The sequence below is a fragment of the Clavelina lepadiformis genome, chromosome 5 (genome assembly GCF_947623445.1).
Source record: "Clavelina lepadiformis chromosome 5, kaClaLepa1.1, whole genome shotgun sequence".
Taxonomy (NCBI): domain Eukaryota; kingdom Metazoa; phylum Chordata; class Ascidiacea; order Aplousobranchia; family Clavelinidae; genus Clavelina; species Clavelina lepadiformis.
Window position 1 is genome coordinate 16,245,143 of NC_135244.1, and position 20,755 is coordinate 16,265,897.

The 20,755-nt window shown below is 36.5% G+C and overlaps 4 protein-coding genes across 7 annotated transcripts in view; 3 read left to right on the forward strand and 1 right to left on the reverse strand.

Annotated features, from left to right (window-relative positions):
• The first annotated feature begins 1,372 nt into the window (after positions 1-1,372).
• LOC143460431 (uncharacterized) lies at positions 1,373-6,901 on the forward strand. Of its 2 annotated transcripts, none has more exons than XM_076957932.1 (5): positions 1,373-2,045; positions 4,715-4,925; positions 5,525-5,695; positions 6,163-6,372; positions 6,571-6,901. In XM_076957932.1, the coding sequence occupies exons 1-5, from the start codon at positions 1,994-1,996 to the stop codon at positions 6,899-6,901; spliced, it is 975 nt and encodes a 324-aa protein (XP_076814047.1). In that variant the 5' UTR covers positions 1,373-1,993. The 2 variants fall into 2 exon arrangements, with proteins under 2 accessions (XP_076814047.1, XP_076814048.1); XM_076957933.1 differs by lacking the exon at positions 1,373-2,045 and adding an exon at positions 2,056-3,259.
• A 61-nt stretch (positions 6,902-6,962) lies between these two features.
• Positions 6,963-11,209, reverse strand: LOC143460430 (nitric oxide synthase-interacting protein-like). Its single transcript, XM_076957931.1, has 8 exons — positions 10,664-11,209; positions 9,906-10,027; positions 9,407-9,535; positions 9,025-9,137; positions 8,627-8,814; positions 8,036-8,154; positions 7,745-7,852; positions 6,963-7,608 (listed from the first exon to the last, which is right to left on the reverse strand). Exons 1-8 carry the CDS (start codon positions 10,668-10,670, stop codon positions 7,351-7,353), a joined length of 1,044 nt encoding a protein of 347 aa, XP_076814046.1. The 5' UTR covers positions 10,671-11,209; the 3' UTR covers positions 6,963-7,350.
• Positions 11,210-13,484: 2,275 nt separating this feature from the next.
• Positions 13,485-17,386, forward strand: LOC143460722 (protein FAM50A-like). The gene is made up of 11 exons (XM_076958330.1): positions 13,485-13,717; positions 13,879-13,963; positions 15,143-15,233; positions 15,371-15,471; positions 15,749-15,822; positions 15,916-15,982; positions 16,063-16,124; positions 16,207-16,291; positions 16,418-16,584; positions 16,730-16,840; positions 16,957-17,386. Exons 1-11 carry the CDS (start codon positions 13,607-13,609, stop codon positions 16,963-16,965), a joined length of 963 nt encoding a protein of 320 aa, XP_076814445.1. The 5' UTR covers positions 13,485-13,606; the 3' UTR covers positions 16,966-17,386.
• Positions 17,387-19,519: 2,133 nt separating this feature from the next.
• Positions 19,520-20,755, forward strand: part of LOC143459212 (uncharacterized) — a 50,319-nt gene continuing 49,083 nt past the window's right edge. For all 3 annotated transcript variants that reach the window (XM_076956254.1, XM_076956256.1, XM_076956255.1), the window contains exon 1: positions 19,520-19,647. In XM_076956254.1, coding sequence (XP_076812369.1) covers positions 19,615-19,647 — 33 coding nt within the window. In that variant the 5' untranslated portion in view covers positions 19,520-19,614. The remainder of the gene's footprint in view (positions 19,648-20,755) is intronic.

Below are 20,755 nucleotides of genomic sequence, written 5' to 3' on the forward strand. Positions count from 1 at the left end.
TAAAAGAACATTGTTGAACAAAAAAGGCAATAAAATACATTGTTTATTTAATCATACAAGCTTGAGGTTTTGACAGGAAATCTGTTATTGTTTGATAACCTGAACAGTCTGTGGAGCTTCGGTTTAATCGGCCAATCAATAAAACATACTGCCGATATATTGCTTTCTATCAAACGTGTCAGTTGGGAAGCTCTTCACCGTGTTCTTCGATTTTCGCGGTAAATCGGTTAAATTGTGATTGAGAAGTGAAACATTGATTAGGACGAGCAAAAGCTTGACAAGAAAACGTGTTACGCTATCTCAAGAGACGGGATAAACCGCGATAATCTCGTTAGTTATCAGACTTTTTTCTTGACGTAGATGCGGAGCATTATAATGCGATTGCATACCATTATAATAATCACTAAAAATGAGCTGGCAAATCAGAATCATATACATGGTAAGTTTTACAGAAAGGTTTACGTAAAGTCAGAGTAGTATATAAAGAACTTACACACTGAAAGCTGAAACTTTTAAAGGCCATAAATGATTTAATGGCAAATTTTACAGGTACCGATATTTAACTTTAAAACTCAGCATTGTCAGAACCTATTTTTCTCGCTTACTCATTATGAGATGCAGTCTACAGGGCAACTGTACATCCCTTTTATCCTATAAACCAGTGTTTCTTAACCTTTTTGGGTCACGAACCCCTATAACATTCTTCAAAATGCTTTGGACCGCTTTGCAAGTAATGCATTGCAAAAGTCGAAATTAGGTTTTTACAGAGGTGGGCTGTCGGTACTTTGAAAGTACCGTCGGGAACGGTACCGGTACCTAGCAAAAAACATACCGACGGTTCCGGTATTTGGTATTGTTTTAAAAAGTAGTTTGGTACTTTGTCAGTACTCGGTGCCGGTACTTTTCGTGTAAAAGATTCTGCTGCAAATGCAATATTTGCCGCTATTATGCCCTCGGTAAAGGTTACTCCAGGTCAAAACATATGAGACGTTACTCGTTCGCAATTTTACTTGATATTTCTAGATTAAAAAAGATCAACCGGGATAAATTAACATGTGTTTTTGAACACATACTGGTTAAAATTTTGAAATAATCACACGAAAAGTACCGAGTTCCGGGACTGACTGAAATTTCTTGAAAAAAGTAATTCGGTACTTTTTTTCACGTACCGCGGTCCAGTAATTCGGTACTCCCCACCTATGGGTTTTAATCAACGTGGTGGCAATTGAAAAGACGGCCAACGAAACAAAGCGTATTTACAAACCTATGAACAGGGCCCCAAGATGCACCTAATGCACAACTAACTAAAGCTTTACACCTACAGAAAAACCGCAAGTCAGCCAGAAAAGAAATAGAAGCAATTAATTGAGCGGGCAGCTAGCCATACTGTACACTCCCTACCCGTTTACTAGTGTAGCCATCGTGCATTATGACATCACTAAGTCGGTTTTGCAATTGTCATAACTAGTCAAGGTTGTATATCTGACTGAAGTTGTGGTCTGATCAAGTGGAATAACGACCTTATTGACAGATAGAAATATATGGATTTTCGAAATAATTGGATTTCGTTTTATTGACCTAAAGCATCTGCTTGGACCACTTGGAGTTCATTTATAATACCTGAATCATCCTTATTGTTTCTGTTATGGTGACGTAATTATAACTACGATGAACGTCATAATTAAGCGATTATTTTGCGCTTTTTGCCGCTTATTTATGGCAATAACTCCTTACTCACTGTATAGTATTATAAATCCTTTCTCCAGTAAATTTACTGACAACTACTCTTTGAATTAAGGCCAATTTGTTTTTGGACATACCCCTCAGTTTAAAGTTTGAGCATGTAACTAAGCCATATTTACGTTTTGCTGCAAATGCAAATTGAAAACCATACCGAACTGAAGCCGTTGGTGATATAAGAAACAAACTGTTTATTCTGAAAGATATTTTTGCTTTTTAATTGGACATCAGATTCCGAAGACTTTAGAACAGTATGTCAACAATTCTACATCGAATTTTTCTGGCCATCGCCTGTACGGGAATAGGTAAGGAAACATTTTTCATTACCTGTCCGAGAACTACATTAGTTTGTAACAGTCCAACAGCGAACTACGTAAATACTGGAGTATTCCTGTACCCCTATTAAAGTGCAGTGGTTCTCAATTTTTATTTGAAACATCAACATTCGTTTTCTTCCAAAACTAGCAAGATGCGCTTCTAGGTGCAATTACTTAAACAAACTAACTTATATTTACTTTGTATCTTCGAATTTGCATTGCAATTTACAATTGCACATTTGAATAAACGAATTAATACTGTGTAGACTTTAATTAAAGCTTTCGGCTTGATATGCAGTCTGTCTATGACTAAATACTAACCAATTGTTTTATTCCTAGGTCAAGATGGTTAAAAAGATATCTAATTCTCTTTTAATTGTTTTAATTTAATTTCCTATTGTTTTTGTATTTCTTGTTTTAAAGCAATTGGCAAAAACAAAAAAAATTGTCATTTGCAATATCTTTGTATTTGATGTCATAAAAAGTCATCAAATACTTGAAGAAAAAGATAAATCGAAGTTAAATCGAATGCATTTGGAATTTACATAGATTTCAGGTATCGTCATCTTATTAAGCACTTATTCCAGATGTTACGTTGCAGACGGCCATTTTATGCGTTCTTGTTGATGCTGGTCGTTACGTAATACGTAGTTATGTTGGCCTTGTTAGATGTTCGTTGACCTTCTGCTTTCGGAATTGCGGTGGATGTATCTAATTGCAAACTAATGAAATGACCCTGGAACTTCTTGCTTTCTTAATTAAAGAGTTTGAAAGAACTTAGAAATCCAATATTGACACAACCTCGGTAATACTCATGGGAGAAAGTCAGGTTACAGTCAGTGGGCTTGGTGGAAAGAAATTGAAGACAGTTTCAATCGCAGACAATCTGTTGATTTTGTTAAATTCTATGCTATGTTACTTGTTGGGTTAATGGAAAAACCGTGTCTTAACTGGATAGTAACGTTGTGATGCTTCGTTTATCTCGGAAAGTAAATTTTTCAGTAGATGAATGATTTTGAGGGTTGTACGGTACGGTATTTTAAACACCTTTGATTTTGCTTGTGCGCTAAAATATACTGATACCACGATGTTGGTCTAACTTATATTCACTCACAGTTTACACAAAACACAGATATGCTGGAGACGCAATGTAGCGTACTTAATTAAACAGAAATTTGCTGTCATGACTGGGGCAATTCAAGGTCAATTTTTCTATTTTTAGGTCAATTTTTCTGTTTTTAGGTCAATTTTTGTTCTTGGGTCAATTTTGTCGTTTTGGACGTTTTCGCACAGGTTATGCACATTTTGTTGCCTAATATTTTCTTAACACTTTTACTTTTCAATATTCCTGAAAAGATGATAAAGCAGGCCGTATACTGAAGATTATTACACAGGGCATAGCATTTTGAGTATACAGTCGACTCCGCTTAATTCGGACACTTTGGTTCCGCTCACTTTTGGCCGAATTAAGCGGAGAAACGGCTTTGTCCGAATTAAGCGGTAAATGAATTGTTCGATTCATGGTCATGCGTAAAGGCAGACAACGCATTTAAAATACTGTACTGTTGCGTAATAAATGAATTGCAGCTGCGCTATACCGCAGTAATTGGCACTGATCGCATAAAACGCACAAGAGTTATACCTTCAGGTTAGTTGTATTGTGCAGTATTTGGAATTTAATTGTACCGAAGTTAATTGTATTAACTGTATTTAATTGTACCGAAGTAAAAGCGACTATGAAGCTGGCACGGCCTTATATGAGTTCATTGTCGATTGTTACTGCATCGATCGTCATTGTTTCACCATAATCACTCATAATGCAATTGATTGACGATAGGAATTGCGAACCTGTGTCCGAACTAAGCGGAGAATTGTCCGAATTAACGGGAGTTTTTTACGTTCAATTTTTACTTTTGTTCCGTTCCCGAGCATTTTGGCCGAATAAAGCGGTTGTCCGGGTTATCCGGTGTCCGAATTAAGCGGATTCGACTGTATATCTATATCATATATTTATGACGCATTAATGCATTTGTTACGTTGCGCATTTCATCAGTTTACGGCTTGCTACCATAGATATCCTATAAAACACGTGTGTTATAAAATACAACCGCTTGATTGGAACGGAGTTTTTCCATGCTCAATAAGCTATTAGCCAAAGATAGAAACTTCCTACGAGAAAATGTGAAATACTATATCCGTCAACGTCACAATTTAAGTACTAATTGAATCGTTCGTTTTTATATTTCGTTGAATAATGTCAATAAAGTCAACGTTTTAAGTTTTTGAGGTCAATAAAGAATCGCCCTGCTCATGACTTTTTTCTTTTTGTTTCTTCGCAGTCGGCTGCCTACTTTCGATTTCCAAATGTTTCAAAAAGAGCGTCTTATTGATATACAGTATACATATACTGTAACGCAAAATGCTTTGATGATATACTTAAAATCTGAGGTTTCTTTTTCTCGGTTTTAATTTTTTTGATCAGGCTTTTCACATGGCCTAAAGTTTTGTATACTGAGAAGGGCGTTAATGAAAAAGTTGGGTCTGTGTGGCTATACACTCGCAGAAGCTATAATTACTTAAATTACATTGTTGTTAATGAAAACATACCGCAATGTAATAAATGCAAAGTGTACAGCAAAAATGACAAAGTTTTTCAGGCTTTGGAATTTGGGAACCTGTGTCCGGACAACCAAATGCAAGAAATCTCTTTCAACCTCCTTCACAAGAGCTCCAACTCCCCTTCACCATTCGTGAAATTAACGACCTTAAAGTTGGAAGTTGCACATATTATTATATAACGGAGATAGCTCGTGAATGTGAGACGATCTTCTTCAGAACACTAATTCTGGAACCAAGCAAAAGCTGCTCGTGAGTAGCATCAGGCTATCATCAACTTTCATAAATTTTTATAAAGAGGTCAAATGAGTGAAGGAAAAACTGTATTACCTAATACGACCAATATAGAACTGCTACACAAAATACTTGCAGCATCATCGTCACGGCATTAAAATTAAATTTCAGCAGTCTGTTATGTAGGCTACCGGTATGGACCAAAAAGTATATAGGCCTACTCGCATTTGTAGGAGCGCGGTATATTTGACAGTTGGGTTTTTCCATAGGACCCAATCTTTCTGTCCTATTTTCCTCCAATTTCATTTCATGGCATTTTTACAAAACTGTAAAATTGTTTTAGTGATACGAAAAACAATGTATCGGCATCATGATTGATGTTAAGCTTTTCGGTCTAATGCGTGATGTGCTGTGATGCCGATGCAGTTAGGACTAGGAATATTCCTTCAAAATAATACTATAGAACTAGGCTACTGAAATCCTGCTATAGATGCGACAATAATAATTGACCAACCTGTTGATGTTGAGAAGCAAAAAACAATCGCTTTACATTTTAAAGTTAAGCTGCATTATTTATGAAAATTTTAAACTTTTTGTTAATTTTAAACGCTTTTCAGGCAAATCCATGCAACTCTGCAAAACTGCATTAGTTCACTGTGGAAATCCTGTGAGAGAAACGAAACCGGCATAGAATTATCTTTTGCTCAATCCACGGATACAAACATCATGGAAGTCTATTCGGAGGCTACATATTGCAACGATGGTACACTTTCGATGCCAACATCAAAGTAAGTTGTGGTTAACAGCTAACGAAGTCTACTAAATCACTGGTAATATTTTCCATAAACTTTCAGACTAGTGAAGACTAAGCTGACCATTGATCAATACTGTCAAACTATAATGTCTTTAGAGTTAAGTCTGAAAGCTTATTTAAGAGACTAAACCAGGGGTTCTTAAAGTATGGGTCGCGACCCAAACATGGGTCGCGGAGGGTCAGAAAATGGGTCGCGACATAGTGACATAGGTGGGTCGCGACATAGGTTAATATAATATAATATAGGTCTATAGGACATTAAAATGGGTCGCGACATAGGTTTGGGTCGTGAGGTGATCATGAAACTCAGATTTGGGTCGCGCTCAAAAAAGTTTAAGAACCGCTGGACTAAACTATAAGTTATGTTGGGGTTGCAATAACATGGATGATTTTCAACGGTCAATCGGTATGTTTATATTTAGAAAATTTTTTATTTTTCAGAATTCCTGACTATTGTTCTCGCGGTTATTACAAAGAGGTAAAGAAATGTGTTCAAAAATTTCACAAGTTTTTTCGACAAAATGCTAAAGATCCAAAAGTCTGCAATGAATTTGAAGAAGCAAGGAGATGCTATTATAAAGTCCAAGATGAGAAGTGTGAATACAATGGCATGCTTTCGACATTACATATGGCGAAGAGAAAGCTTTACAGGTAAATACACGTGGGCTAAATGTTCTCGTAAATTCTGGACTTTCTGTATGTTTTTTGTAGTTATGTCTTATACGTCGTTAAAATATTGCAAGGTTTTAAGATATATAGAAAATAACAGAGCGATAACATCTTAGCTGCCTATTAGACTATATCAATTTCTGGTTGAAATGATTTTAATATTTTTTTTCTGTATGAAAGATGTTGGAATCCGTTTTGTGTATACAACGAGCGGCCCTCCAGCCGATCATTTTCCGCTGTAAGATCCAGGAAACGTCAAGGAATCCCCAGCGACTGCAGAGTTAATACAGCTTGTTCAATCAACCAAGTTCCATGGAACAAATCCGAACCACACAATGCTCAGCTGTCGAAGGATCCTTCAAAGGCGAAAAGTTTTTCGAACGGGGAGAAAATCTTAGCTATTAGGTCCACTACGCCACCTGGCGGTAAATCAAGTTTCCTGAAGCCGATGAACTCGCTTGTTATGCTTGCTTTGTTCTTTTTCCTTTTCGCTTTTCTTCAGAGCTCGTAGCATTACTTTGTTACGTGCTTTGAACTCATTCTAAAACAAAATTTATTGTAACACAATCATCTTGTTTGCTGCACATAGAAATTATATTATTTTGTTGAGTTATTTATGACATGAGCATGAGCACTGCACTTTTTCGCAATCTTTTGTGATCAAAACGTACTGTCCTGAATAAAATACAGCAGCTGGAAAACGACGCAGACATTACACGGAATAGTGAAACAAAAGAGTAATTATTACAAATAATTGTCAATCAGTAGAAACAGATATATCTGGCCAGGAATTTTACAATTTCATTTTATGTGTAAAATGAAGCATGTGAGCTGTTACACTGTCTGTACATTGTGGCTTCATCGACACTAAGTGTTTATGCAACTTTTGCCATAAACCCATCTCTTTGACCGAAGCTTCCTGGATGTTAAAAAGCATCTCAACATCTTCCCTACCATTCATCACGCCACCATCATCACAGGAGTATACTTCTTGGCGTCCAAGTCTTTGTTTGTGCTCGCAAATCCAGTTCCGCCACGATCAAGTGGGATGATGTCCTTTTCTTTAAGAAGTTGTCCATTAATGGGATGTTGCATGTTGTTCTTGCGGATGATCTTTTCCACGCACTCCATGGTGACAACATCCCCGGTTGGTCTCAGCACTGCGCATGGGATAAAGTTCCCTAATGTGTCGTGTGTGACAGCACACATCCATCGGTCCTATAAGAAAAGCAGATCTTTGATACAAGTGTTAGCAGTACTGTATTGAAATAAGATATGAAAGTTATTTCTATGAACACAATGCTTATTTTCGTGCTTTGCAAGCCAGCAATGTCTTGGTTAAAACAAGTTTTACCTTTTTAGCAATGACAGAAGTCTTTTTATCCCTATCTGCAATTGGCGTGAATTTAACAGGAATGAGATCTTTCAGTTTTAAAGGTTTCTTACTCATCGGACAATATACCTGTCAGAAAGTATTTCATTATGTAATAAGTGAATCTCTGTTTAAATCCAATTAAACCTCAGTAAGTAGAACTTTGTTTTGAAGATTATTAATAATAGTCCATTAACAGTGGCAATATTCAATGCTACAGTAAGTGTAAGTCAATGTGTGACAAATGTACATTTAAATAAATTTGCCTCTTACTTTACTGTCTGGTTTTGCTACTTTGTCTTTGTTAGCCTGTGGTGTCAATGAAGGAATCCAGAAACTTGGCAAATTTTTCTCCTTGCTATCATCACTAGTGCTGCTGGAAGTTGCAGCATCTTTTTGAATAAACACAGACTGTTATACCCAAAACTGAACAACATGGGGTATGCATGAGGTTCAATACAATAAATGGCTTTTAGCCTGTTTCTCTAAGAAAAAACAATGCTAACCCTAAAATGATCTGTATTCAAATAAAAAAACCAACGAAGTGACTATTTCACCATATTACATGCAGCCCATTGTAAAAGATTGGCGGCTAGGTTAGGAAAATGGGTATGCAAAAAGTTGATTTTAGCTATTTAAGGAGTTAGATTTATATTAGAAGGTAGATTTAGGTTACTATGTTATAACATTAAAGTTAGGTTAACTGTAAAAAACAAACGGCAAACGCACGATTCTCTCCAGTGAAATAGTGGCAGCCAAAAATTAAACAGATTCCGCAATTTAATAAGCTGTTCAGTCACTAAAACCCTGGCATGGAGGAGAGCTAATTTTTACACTATATTAAGATACATATACTGTGCATGCCTTTAGCTCTATTTTTGGTATCAACAGTTTTCTTTTCAAATGAATCCAGTGATTTGCTGACAATTGATTTCTCGCTCTTCATGAAGGACTCAACTTTGCTTCTGTTCTCTGCTTCAGCCAGTTCTTTTAGTTCCTTCTCTTCCTTGTGCTTTTGCTTCTCATATTCCTTCATTTGTTTGGCAATCAGCCTTCAACAAAATAAAATTCAGAAAGAAATGGCAACCATATTTTCCAGGATCAACAATATTACCTTTACAAGAGAGTTATTCATCTGCAATGCACTTGGCATTACAAATAATACAACAACTATCAAACAGTAGCTTTAAAAGAAGGTTTCCTTTATTAGCTATTGTATGTATATATAAATATACGTTTCTTTTGTATAGTATTTACGATACCTTTTCTGATGTACAATGTATTCCAAAATAGCTTCCTTTTCATACAAATATCCTTGTGGTGTTACAACAGGATTTCGACATAACTGAAGGGTGAGACAGCAGGCATCAAAATCCTAAAATAACAAATTTCGTTTTTGTTGATAAATTTATGAAAACGTAAAATATTAAATTTAGAAATCATTGGTATAAACATACCAGCACCATAATGTTATATTAGAGTATTCACTGTTCAGCGAAGCTTAATAGAAAAGTAATTTTATATATCAAGATAGAAAATTTATTTGTCAACAACCACAGATGTTATTTATTGATAATGTCAAATTATATTAAAATGGATCCAACGGCTAAATACAATGCAGGCTTCACAAAAATTGCTTCCTACTTTTACTGAATCTTTTCCCATTCGAGAACTTCTTGTTCCATAGTTAGATTGTTGTGTATCTTTCTTCCTTTCATGATATGAATAAACAGAACTAGCAGTTGCATTCTTTCCATGTCGAGTCATTATGTGCTATCAAAACAACTATTTTCTATGTTTGCTTGAATATTTGAATGATTTTTTCTGTAATGTTATATATAAATTGACTATTTTTATCACAACAACAAATTGTGCTATTCAGAATTCAGGACCATTATTATTATGTTAAGAAACCAGCTGATTTAGGCTTCAAACAGAACAATTTCCGTGTAAGTACCATTCTAACTGTCATAAAGATAACATAAAACAGGACTTTGTTCACATACATTCCAGACTGCAAACCGAAAGTAATGCCAGGTGCACACTCGAGATTTTTGGTCGAAACAGCACTGCACACCGGGAGAAGAGTGATCTCTCTAACAAACATTCCATTTTCTATTATAAAAAGCTACACTTGGCCTACCTTTAACGCTGCGCATATTTGGGTCTTGCGTTGCGGTGCACACCGGAATTTTGCTTCTACATCCTCAAGAGCTCGGTGAAATCTGCTATACTCTGCAGTTCGGCATACATATATGATCCCAACTGGAAAGTATGGCAGTTTTATGTGATGGCGAGCACTGAAGCCTTAATTCTTTGTTTATTTATCATATATTGGCGCTTAAATAACCAATTTTCTTTATTTATTATAAACCGGCGTGAAGATAAAACATTCGGCGCGTGCGTTGATGAATCTCCTACGTACAGGTGCCACACTTTCAACTGTAGTGTATGATCAGTTTTACCTGTAAAGTGCACTTTCCTAACCTCTAAAATAAATATGGTAGTTCTTAGCCTTCTAAATACCATGTTTAAAGAAGGGCTTGAACGCTAAGGACCAACGTATTTTGACAGTAAACGACGACGTGAATGGGGTTACCACCTATTTCGACCTGCCTAGCCTATAGGCTACCATTCTTGTTTCCCAACGTTTATCTATTCCCAAATCCGAACCAACATAGGCTACGTAATTGATCTTAAAATACAGCACACGCTTAGGCTATTTATGTAATGATAATATTTATTTTTTGATGACTTGGAATTCCCGACGCAACTAAAAGAGTATAAAAAATTACGATAACCCATCATAATGTAACAAAAAGATTTCGATCAGGCTTTTGTGGGTTTGGTGGTCATGTTAACCTACCATCTTATAGCATAGCCTAATTCTATTATTGCTACCTTGCATGTTTTAAGGCAGGGGCGGGCAACTTCTTCGGTCGGCTCGCCTGATATGAGAAAATGAAATAATTGGAGGGCCGGATTCCTGAATCGATACATTAATCGTGTATTTATCCACCTATGCAAATCGTATTTAATGTAAACTTTAACCCTGTTTTCACTAGGTGTGGCTTCTCCTGCACACAGTCACAGCAAAACGTGGCGTACAGTTGCATTGTTTACTGTTGAAACTTGAAATTTGGTGACTTTTCCTAAAAAATGTTCAGCTATCTCTCCATGTTTGTTTTATCATGTAAGACCGGAAACTGTCTGCGGGCCGCTCAAAATCCCGTTGCGGGCCGGGTCCGGCCCGCGGGCCGTATGTTGCCCGCCCCTGTTTTAAGGTCTTGGGCTTTGCAACTTTTTCCTGGTCTTTAATTGTTCCTGAGCATGTGTTTTGTAGTCTTGTAACTACAACGGTTAGTATCCTAACTTTCGCTCCGCACGGTTAATAGCGAAAAATAAACTATTCAATACAACGGTTATAATGTTATAACATTTAAGTTAGGTTAACTAGAAACTGTGAAAAAGAGCTTTGAACGCACAATTTTTTCCTGTGAGATAGTGGCAGCCTTTACGAAAAGGGTACGTTAGGAAATAAGGTATTATAAAGTTGGGTGGTCGATGATGTTTTCAACGTTTGACGGGGATTTGTCGTCCTTCACCGGAAGTTAAAATTTAACTTTTTCACCTCAAACTTCAAATAACTATCAAATAACTTACTAAAAGTCTGCTGCCGTCAATAGTTAAATGCCAGTACTTTGCAGGCACGATTGTACTGTAATTTTATCGTATTATCACCATCAATGTTCCCTCTAATTTTTCACGAGTCTGAGCAAACACACTAACTCCTTGAGCGGTCCCTTGGACCACTGTGAGCAACATCAGACGTGCGCACTGTGGCAATTATCATGCATTTAATTTATTTTCAATTCAGGTTGGACTTTTTTCTTGTGAGCAGCACAGATTTTTTGTGCGCGGAGACCGTGCCAGCAGTGCGCATTTGCGCACGCGCGCAGCTTAGAGGGAACATTGATCACCATCTGCCTGAAGATGCTGCAATGCGATGCTAACCGTTCAGTTTTAGTACAATAAAGAACATGCTCACGATTCACGAACAATTCCATTGTTAATGAATTACGAATTTTTTGGTTTTGTTCATTTTTGCGATAATTTTTGCTGTTTTCAGATGATACATGATAGGTGTTTAAATTATCACTCCTTTAAAAAAATTGTCTGCTCGCTTGATTTTGTCTAGCCAACATACAGTGTCAGCCCACTTGATGGATGCCCAAGATGTGTTGTGCAACTTGTGCGATTGTTTTGCCATGATTGGAAAGTGCTGAAAATGTCCGAAAAAGACAAAGTAAATTTTTTAGCAGAGAATAATGATGAACACATTGAAACATCGTTTCTCGAAATTGCAGTGGCAGAGTGGGCGATAATTATAAACAAACGGTTTGCTTGGAAGCTAGAACTTTCACGTTTCTGTAAGTGTAGGCCTACCTAACGCCTAGGTGAGCTTTAATACCGTGCCGTATCTGCCTATTGACTGTTGTGAAGAGTGGTCACATTGTAATTAGGCCTAATAATGATATCTGATGATGGTGAACGGCGGATGGTAAACGTCATCAATGAGAAGCCTAGGTTATAAGGTCAATAAAACGGTTTACACTAGAGTTGAGGTTTATTTACCGGTATTTGTCACAATGAGTAATAACGTTGAAGTAACTGATTTATAGAATGGGGGCGTATGTCTAGATTCTATACCACACTGTAGGCCTATAGTTATTTTCTGCTGTTAGTAAGGATTTCGGACCCAATTTGTGCATCGATGAATTATGCCCTTGTTTTGTACGCTCTCATTCTGTACGTAACGCTACCAATATAAATGGAACTGTGCCGAAATGTTCTGTTGTGTAAACAAGCCTTCACGTACAAAATGTACTGCTAATAACCCATAGTGGAAAGTGTGGCACCTGAAAACAAGAGGTTTATCAACATGAACAACAAACTATTTTATCTTAATGTCAATTTATCACAAATAAACAAAGAAAAACTTGTTATATTTGAACGCCAGTTTATAATAAACAAACAAAGAATTTACGCTTCTGTACATGCCATCACGCTAAAATTTGCGTCTTTGCATGCACGATTTCTTGTTGAAAATTGCCGTACTTTCCAGTAGGGCTAATAACCAATGTACAAAATGGAGAGAATTAAGGATACTTCTAAATACTCTGGATTTTTAACTAGGTTTCCTGGATTTTACATGGGCTAGTCCAAATCTAACTTTAATTTAAACAATAAGCTAACACCTGAAATCAACTTAATTTCCAATTCCTTTCTTATTACATAACAGCCTACTACTTTCCAAGGATCCAACCGCCCTTTCCCAAGGGTCGCTTGATCTACTTAAAGTGAAGTAATTACTTTCTAACTGTATAAACACACAGACCAGTTAAATGGAATAAATTGATTTTTGTTAGCAAGGCTAATTTGGTGTTTTGCCAGACTGGAAAGTTTAGCATTTTTGATGAAATCTCAGTGTGCAGGATGGCCCAAATCTGGGGTCCAGGTGCATGATGGCTGGGTGCATTTTGCAGTATTTTTGGCAAAAAAACAGAACCTTTGGGCTCCAGTACCTATAGGTTTTAAGAGGTAAATGTGAAACATTTGGGTGAAGCAAACAAAGTCTTTAAAAATCTCGAGGATGCAGTTGCCATGCTTTCCACTTTTTTGTATGATGTTTACTGAATTGTTTTACAAAATATCTAGGAGATTAAGTGTAACTACTTAAAACACTGACATAAGCTACATATTTTTGCATTGCTGTATGCAAAATAAGTTGTAAATCTTGTTATTCATTCTTGCACATAAACTGGCACAAAAAGAACTGTTAAAATGGCCCAGTACAAAGGCGCTGCCAGTGAGGGCAATCGTGCAATGCACATGCAAAAAAGAAGAGAGAAAGCCAAGGAACACCTTGAAGAATTGAAAGCTAAGATTGTCAATGTAAAAATACCTGTATATTTTCTCTGTCATAATATGTAATTTAATATGTTTTGATTATGTTTAATGTGCATACATTCCAATTGGATCAGATTAAAATTACATTGCTTTTTTCACAATATGACATATGAACATGTTAAATATGTTGTTCATATGTTTTGTAGGAAAATGCAATTAAGTCAAATATTCACAACAAATTTTCCACACATTACGATGCTGTTGAAGCTGAACTAAAGTCAAGCACAATTGGTAATGGGCGCATCATATTATGTATAATTCTTAGTTAAGTACTGGTAGTTTATTAGCAGTGACCAAGCGTTTTCTGTTTGCAATGCATTGCACAAATACAGTGGGACCTCGTTAATCCGGACCACTTCGTTTCGTCAAAAAATGTCGGTTTAGCGGGGTATCCGGATTATCGGAAAGTAAAAAATCAATCAATCTTGCAAATGCAGCACCGTGTACAAAACGCAGTAGCCTATGCACCTTACTCCAATTCTAAGTACAGACTTTCTGGCTGGACAGCAACTAAAATAAAATTATATTTTTTGTATGATTCGACCCAGTGTCGAACCCCAGAACCACCGTATTAAAGACGAATGCTCTCCAAGTGACGAACATTCGGCCGCAAATCGGTTTGACAACCGCTCTTGCATGGCGAAGCATTCCGGCGGGACCAGCAGTCTTGCACTTTCTTTGACCTGTTTCCAATCTTTGCGCAATGCGACATCAAAAGCTGATAGCACGATTGAGTTGCAGTAGTATGTCTTCAATAGATTGCCGCACTCAACCGATGTAATGTATGTATTTTTTTGCGACCGCGGAAGAGTTCTTTGTTACGGTTGATGAACAATTTAATTTTTCGTTTCTAAAATACTCTACAGTATTTCATAGTATGCTATGACTAAAAAGATGTGCGGCTAAAATTTTTTACAAAGCGCAATGCTGTACAGTACTGTACTTTTGAATCAATAAAGACCGCAACGTTATTATGCGTAGGTAATCGGCTATTGTTTCGTCAACTAACTACCCAGTGTACATAGTGTATTAGGACAATCGTGAATCATTTTCGCTTAACTGTTAATAATCCGGTTTATCGAATTTTATTGCTATTGATTTAGCACATTTGTTCCAAAACTTTTGTGTCGGAGTCGGACAGCGGGGTTTCCGGATTAAAGGGGTAAAATGCATAGGAAGAAATCCGTTCCCGGCAGTTTTGTGTCGGATAGCGGGGATTCCGGTTGTTCGGGGTCCGGATTAACGAGGTCCCACTGTATTTGCATTGCATTGTACAACATCAAAAATTGGACACAAATGCATGAGTGATATCTAGGCCAACACATTGTTCTCTGTGTTAGAGAGGCTGTTTTTCATTTTTAATATACAATTATATGCTGTACCTCAACAAAGTACTATGGTAACCTTTAGGTCTTGTGACCTTGAACGAAATGAGGGAAAGACAAGAAAATTTAATCCGAGAAAGAGAAAAGCAAATTGCAACGACTGGGGAAGCTAAATTGTGAGTTTGTATCTTGATAAAGTTCAAAATATAGAGTTGCTTTATAGTGTTATTCCATTCTTTGAAATCAATTCTAGAAAATGTCTCTACTGTTATAAATTATGCCATTTATCGGAGATTGAATTCATTTTCTTTAGGCAAGCAAGAAAAGATAAAATCAGGAAAAAAGAGAAAGCACGCTCAGCTGCAGCTCTTTCCTTTAATCTTGAGGAGGATGGAGAAGACGATGAGGATGAAGGTATCAGCACAATATGCTCTTTGTCACTCAGTATTTTTTGTTTAACCAATAAAACGACAACTATATAATGAGGATATCAAGGATAAATTCAACTAGTATTCTAGTTATATATTACTAGATGCATATGAAGACAAATGTAACAAATTAGCAAGTATAGTACTTCAAGCCTAGAATGTAAAATTGGTAGTCGTGTAAAAGGATATAATTGTTTGTTGTTATGTTCTTGGTATGCAATTTGCCAACTGGTATGAACTCACCATTCTTTGATCATCTTTAGAATTTGTTGTTGCAAAGAAGGTCAAGAAAAATCCAGATGTTGACACAAGTTTTTTGCCAGATCGTGATAGAGAAGTAAGTGTGGTGTTTGTGTTTTAAATTTACAATAAGTGTTGGCACCTGAAAAAAGCTCAGACCAAAACCTGTTTATTTAATACTCATTTTTAGGCCCAAGAAAATGAGCTAAGGGAAAAAATTAGAAAAGAATGGGTAGAAAAGCAAGACAAACTTAAAAGTATGTATGAATTTGTTAATTTGGTGATACCTTAATTAAAATATGTACATATTTTACTAATTTTAAACATTCTGTTGCAGGTGAAGAAATTGAAATTACATACAGCTATTGGGATGGATCTGGTCACAGAAGAAAAGTCAAAGTATGAGAATCCATTTAATAAGTGAATGCGTGCTTTTATAAATTTTGCAGTAGATTCTTTCTTATATCTATTTCATGAGCAGATGAAGAAGGGAAACAGCATCCAACAATTTCTTATCAAATGTCTTGATCAACTTCGTCCTGATTTCAGTGAACTACGTTCAGCAGGTTATATTTATAAGTCAAGCCATTACACTGTGCCTCAAGTATTGAAAGAAAAACCAACAGTCAATATTGTGCTGAAATTTTGATTTACCTATTACCTGTGTATGATATACTTGCTTACTTTCACAGGTGTGGAGCACTCAATGTACATTAAAGAAGATTTAATCATTCCACAACACTATACTTTCTATGACTTCATAATGACTAAAGCCAGAGGAAAGAGTGGAGCCCTTTTCAGTTTTGATGTACATGACGATATCCGATTAGTTAGTGACGCAAGAATTGAAAAAGATGAGGTAATGGTAATTGTTTTGGACAGATTTGCATAGCTGCATTCAGCAAGTACATTATATCCACTGTACTGTGTACACAATAATTTGGAATAATAAGCTAACGTGTAGACAACCTGTTGGTGATTATACTGTATGATGACGTTTTTAGTCTCACGCTGGAAAGGTAGTTCTTCGCAGTTGGTATGAAAAGAACAAGCACATATTCCCAGCCAGTCGGTGGGAGCCTTTTGATCCTGAAAAGAAGTGGGATAAATACACGGTGCAAATTTTATTTCAAATCTTTATTTTTTATTGTTTACTGAATGGAAGGACAATAAACTTTGAAGTTATGATTATTTGCTTAACGTTTAGCAACAACTTGTTTTTCTTTTAAAGATCAAATGATATATCAGTTGCATCGTCTATTGCAAAGGTTGTATGATACAGCCACAGGATAGCCATGGGTCATATTTATGAATAGCCACACGTCGTCTGCTTCTTCTGGATGACGATACGCGCGTTGTGGAAACGCTCCTTTCTGTGTTATTTCATTCTTATAAAATTCTTGGTGTTGATTTTGATGAGAGAATATGTTGTTTATTGAGATGTAGATTGCTTCGTTGCTTCATCTCTGCATTTATGGATGTCAGACATCATGTCTGTATATCCGTGCCATCATGAGAACCCTATTAGGGTTCATAGAATGAATCTAAGGTTAATTAGTTGCTTTATTAAGTCATTGATTTCCAACGCTTTTGTTTTTTCCTCCACTAATCCCAAACGCTTTCAATTCTCTCTAACATAAATTTCTTTATGAAGGTCTTAATTTTAAGGTTCTGGTAAATGTTAACTAAGTTAGGCAGTTTTACCATATGACAGCAAAAGTTATTTGTACCCTTCATAAGGGCTTAACAAGGTCCTGTTTAAAAATTGTATCCCTACTTGTTTAGGACCATGAGCAAACGTCGTTAGGGAGGCGCCGAACATTTTAAACTAAGATCTCTATAAAACTAGGATTGGATTATCCGGATAACGGTTAACCGATTAACCGCAGTTTTTTTTTCGATCTGATATCCGGATATAATTCTGTCGGTTAACCGGCTAAAAGAGTATCGTTGCTAATGCGTTTTACACTTTTTAGTAAGTTTGAACATTCTTTGTTACGTAGAGGCTGACTCCCGCTGAGCGCAATTAAACCTTTGTTCACACTTCTATTGTCTTATAATTTCAACTACGGTACTCGTAAAATGCACGAGTGAAATTTACTATCACGTCACAAAGAAAGCATAATGAATGATTCTTTTAATAGAAGACTGCATTCTCATGGCAAGGTAAAGTCTGTGAAGTGTCAGTTGAAAAGCTTTGGCTACAACCTAGTTTGAAGTGACTAAATTTAAGAGATGGAATTTAAACGTTTCAAAAGTGATAATCCAGTTTGGGGCTACTTTCTACGATCAAGAAATGGTGAGAGGGCAAAATGTGAAACCTGTGTAAACACGATTTCTTGTTAAGGTGGATCTACAGGAGCAATGAGAAACCACCTTGGTTTAAAACATAAGGTCCCGTCTAGAGGATTCCACAATTGATGCATTGTGCTTTATAAGGAGGGCGTTGCAGAAGCAGTGAACATTAAATTTGCGTGATTTTTCTCGTACTGCGCGTGTACGTAGATCTACAATAAAACTGTATAATGATTTTACAATCCATTTTTCATGCAAACCTCGTGAAATCGATTGTCTCACTTAGCAGTTGTTAACCGGTTAGATAAATTCCAAATATACGGATATATCCGTTATCCGGATAGTAAAAATTATTGATATCCGAACTAACCCTATCTATAACCTTGTAGGGCTTTAAAAAACCTGTTTAGACCAATCAGACGGTAGCATGGTTGGTGTTGTTTTCTAGCCAGAGAATTACCCTCGGAGTTGGCGTGCTTCGATGTCCCAGGTCGATTATAGAATTAGGCTAAAAATTGGCATGAAAGTAGCTAAAATTAGGTTTTTAGGCCAAAAATTCTAGCGTCGATTTCGCGCCTCTGTTAAAAAAGTTTGAATCATGTTTTTTTTATGGAATGGTAGTCCAAAGCATACTAATTTGACATGCAAAATTTCAGAGAGCCCCATGGAGGATTTTTCGAGTAATCAGTCTTTTAGTAAATTTACTGTATAATAAAACAAACAAAGATTTTATGGTGTTTGATGCCTTACCCGAGGGCATTGCGACGTTAACGTCCCTGGGTATCGGACACGCGACGCATTATTGCGAGACCAGCGCTTTAACCACTCGGCTAGCGAGCCAAATATTACCATTATCAACATTATTTTGATATTGATGTTGTTGATGTTGATTCGATTTAGGACCAAATTTTCTGAAACTTTGTTGCCAAAGCCCGCTGCAATTTGATAACTTCACGTACGCGTGGCAAAGGAAAAACTGCATTTGTTACAAAACATCATAACTTGCTCAGTTTAACAACGATTTGGCTTAAACTGGTATTCACTCTGTTTTTGCTCGATTAATCGGCATTTGAGCAGGAAAAACTTTTCCCGATTGCCCTTTTTGCTCTTAAAGATAGTCGGCTTACGCTGGCAAATTTCTAGAACAAGTTCTTTGGTATGAAGTTTTGATTAGTCTGCTTGTGGTTACTACAACATTTTGGCACATACTTTCAAGCTATATCGTAAAATTTACGACCAAGCTATTTTTGGCCTGTGTTTCTCCTATGACTTCTTTGTTCTGTTCTCATCATTTTGTCACAGATCTCCTTTTCTAACGAAGCGTGAATAAAAAGTCAAACAATTAATTTTGTGCCGCATGAATACGCTAAAGATTTGTTATAGTGACATAATAATGGGTTTCAACAAAGCGCGAGTCTAGTATTGTAGTATTTATTTGCATAAGCTAGCGACCAGCACTTCGTAAGACTAGGCGTTAATACTGTAGTAATATGAGTTAAAGTAGTTTTAAGGTAAACTTCGAAGATAACAGCTTCGTTTTTTATTTAAGCCAGCAGCATATAGTTAAACTGCATACATGTCACAGTGATTTGGAATGTGTGACAACCGGAAAAGCTCAAACCATGCCGTAAGTTTGAATTTGCTACTATAGGCTTGTTTAACTTAATAAGTAAAAATAGGAAACCTGATGCTACCTAAGTAGGCCTAAGTTATCAAGATTATATGTAATTTTAAAACTGTGTTGATGGAAAAAGTATAGGCCTTCTAATTTACTCTTGCTAAAGAATGGCCAACTTAGCCAAAATAACACAACATAATTGTATTCCTAGGCTACCGTAAATCAACTTGACTAGCGAGCGATTTATAACAAGAAAACCAAGCACATTAAAATCAGTTTTTGAACGCAGTATATACTGGCATATGTGGCATCCTACAAAAGTGATTCGTACTTATAGACGTACTTAAGTTACGTTTATACTTGTACCATAACGTAGTATCATGAAATACCGGGATGGCGGGAAAGGATATTACGAAACTGTACTGTATTTTTGAAACGTACAAAACACCCCATTTGTGCTGTTTGCTCACTCCAAGGTTGTTAGGCGAGCTACTCACGAAAACTCAAGTTTGTAAACATGGTAACAGCCGATATCAATTCCTAAAATAGTAGATTGACTTTCACCAAAAACTCGTATATGGGCCCATAATATACTCTGATAAATTCTAGATGAACTCAGTACCCTTGGGCTAGGCTTAAAAGTTCGTAAAAAAGAATGAAAGATTTTAATTATTTTTTGTCCTTTGCCAAGTTTGGAGAGCGCAATGGATTCAACTCTGGGGATTGTCACTAAGAGATGCGTTCGTTTATTTTTCTGGCTAAAAGCCTTAACAATAGCTCTCAAGTGTGTGCCCTTAAAATATAGGGTACAAGACTTCTGGTAAATAATTAACTCATGCAACAATAAAACCTGTGGTTAATTTTGAACCGTAGCCGATGTATATTGTGTGCACAACAGAGCTGCGTCTCCACCTTTGCAGCTGCCGTAAAGAATGCATATCCTGACCTTATTTATTACGGCGGTTTGCGGGGTAATTTTGCGTTTAAGAAACACAGCGGTTTTGACGCGACTCCTGCGATTTTTTCGAAGAAATTCCAATGAAGTTTTATTTATTTATAGTGGGCACGCTACATTCGGTGCAGCCATCGAGCTCGGTTAACGCAGTTTCTCCAACCT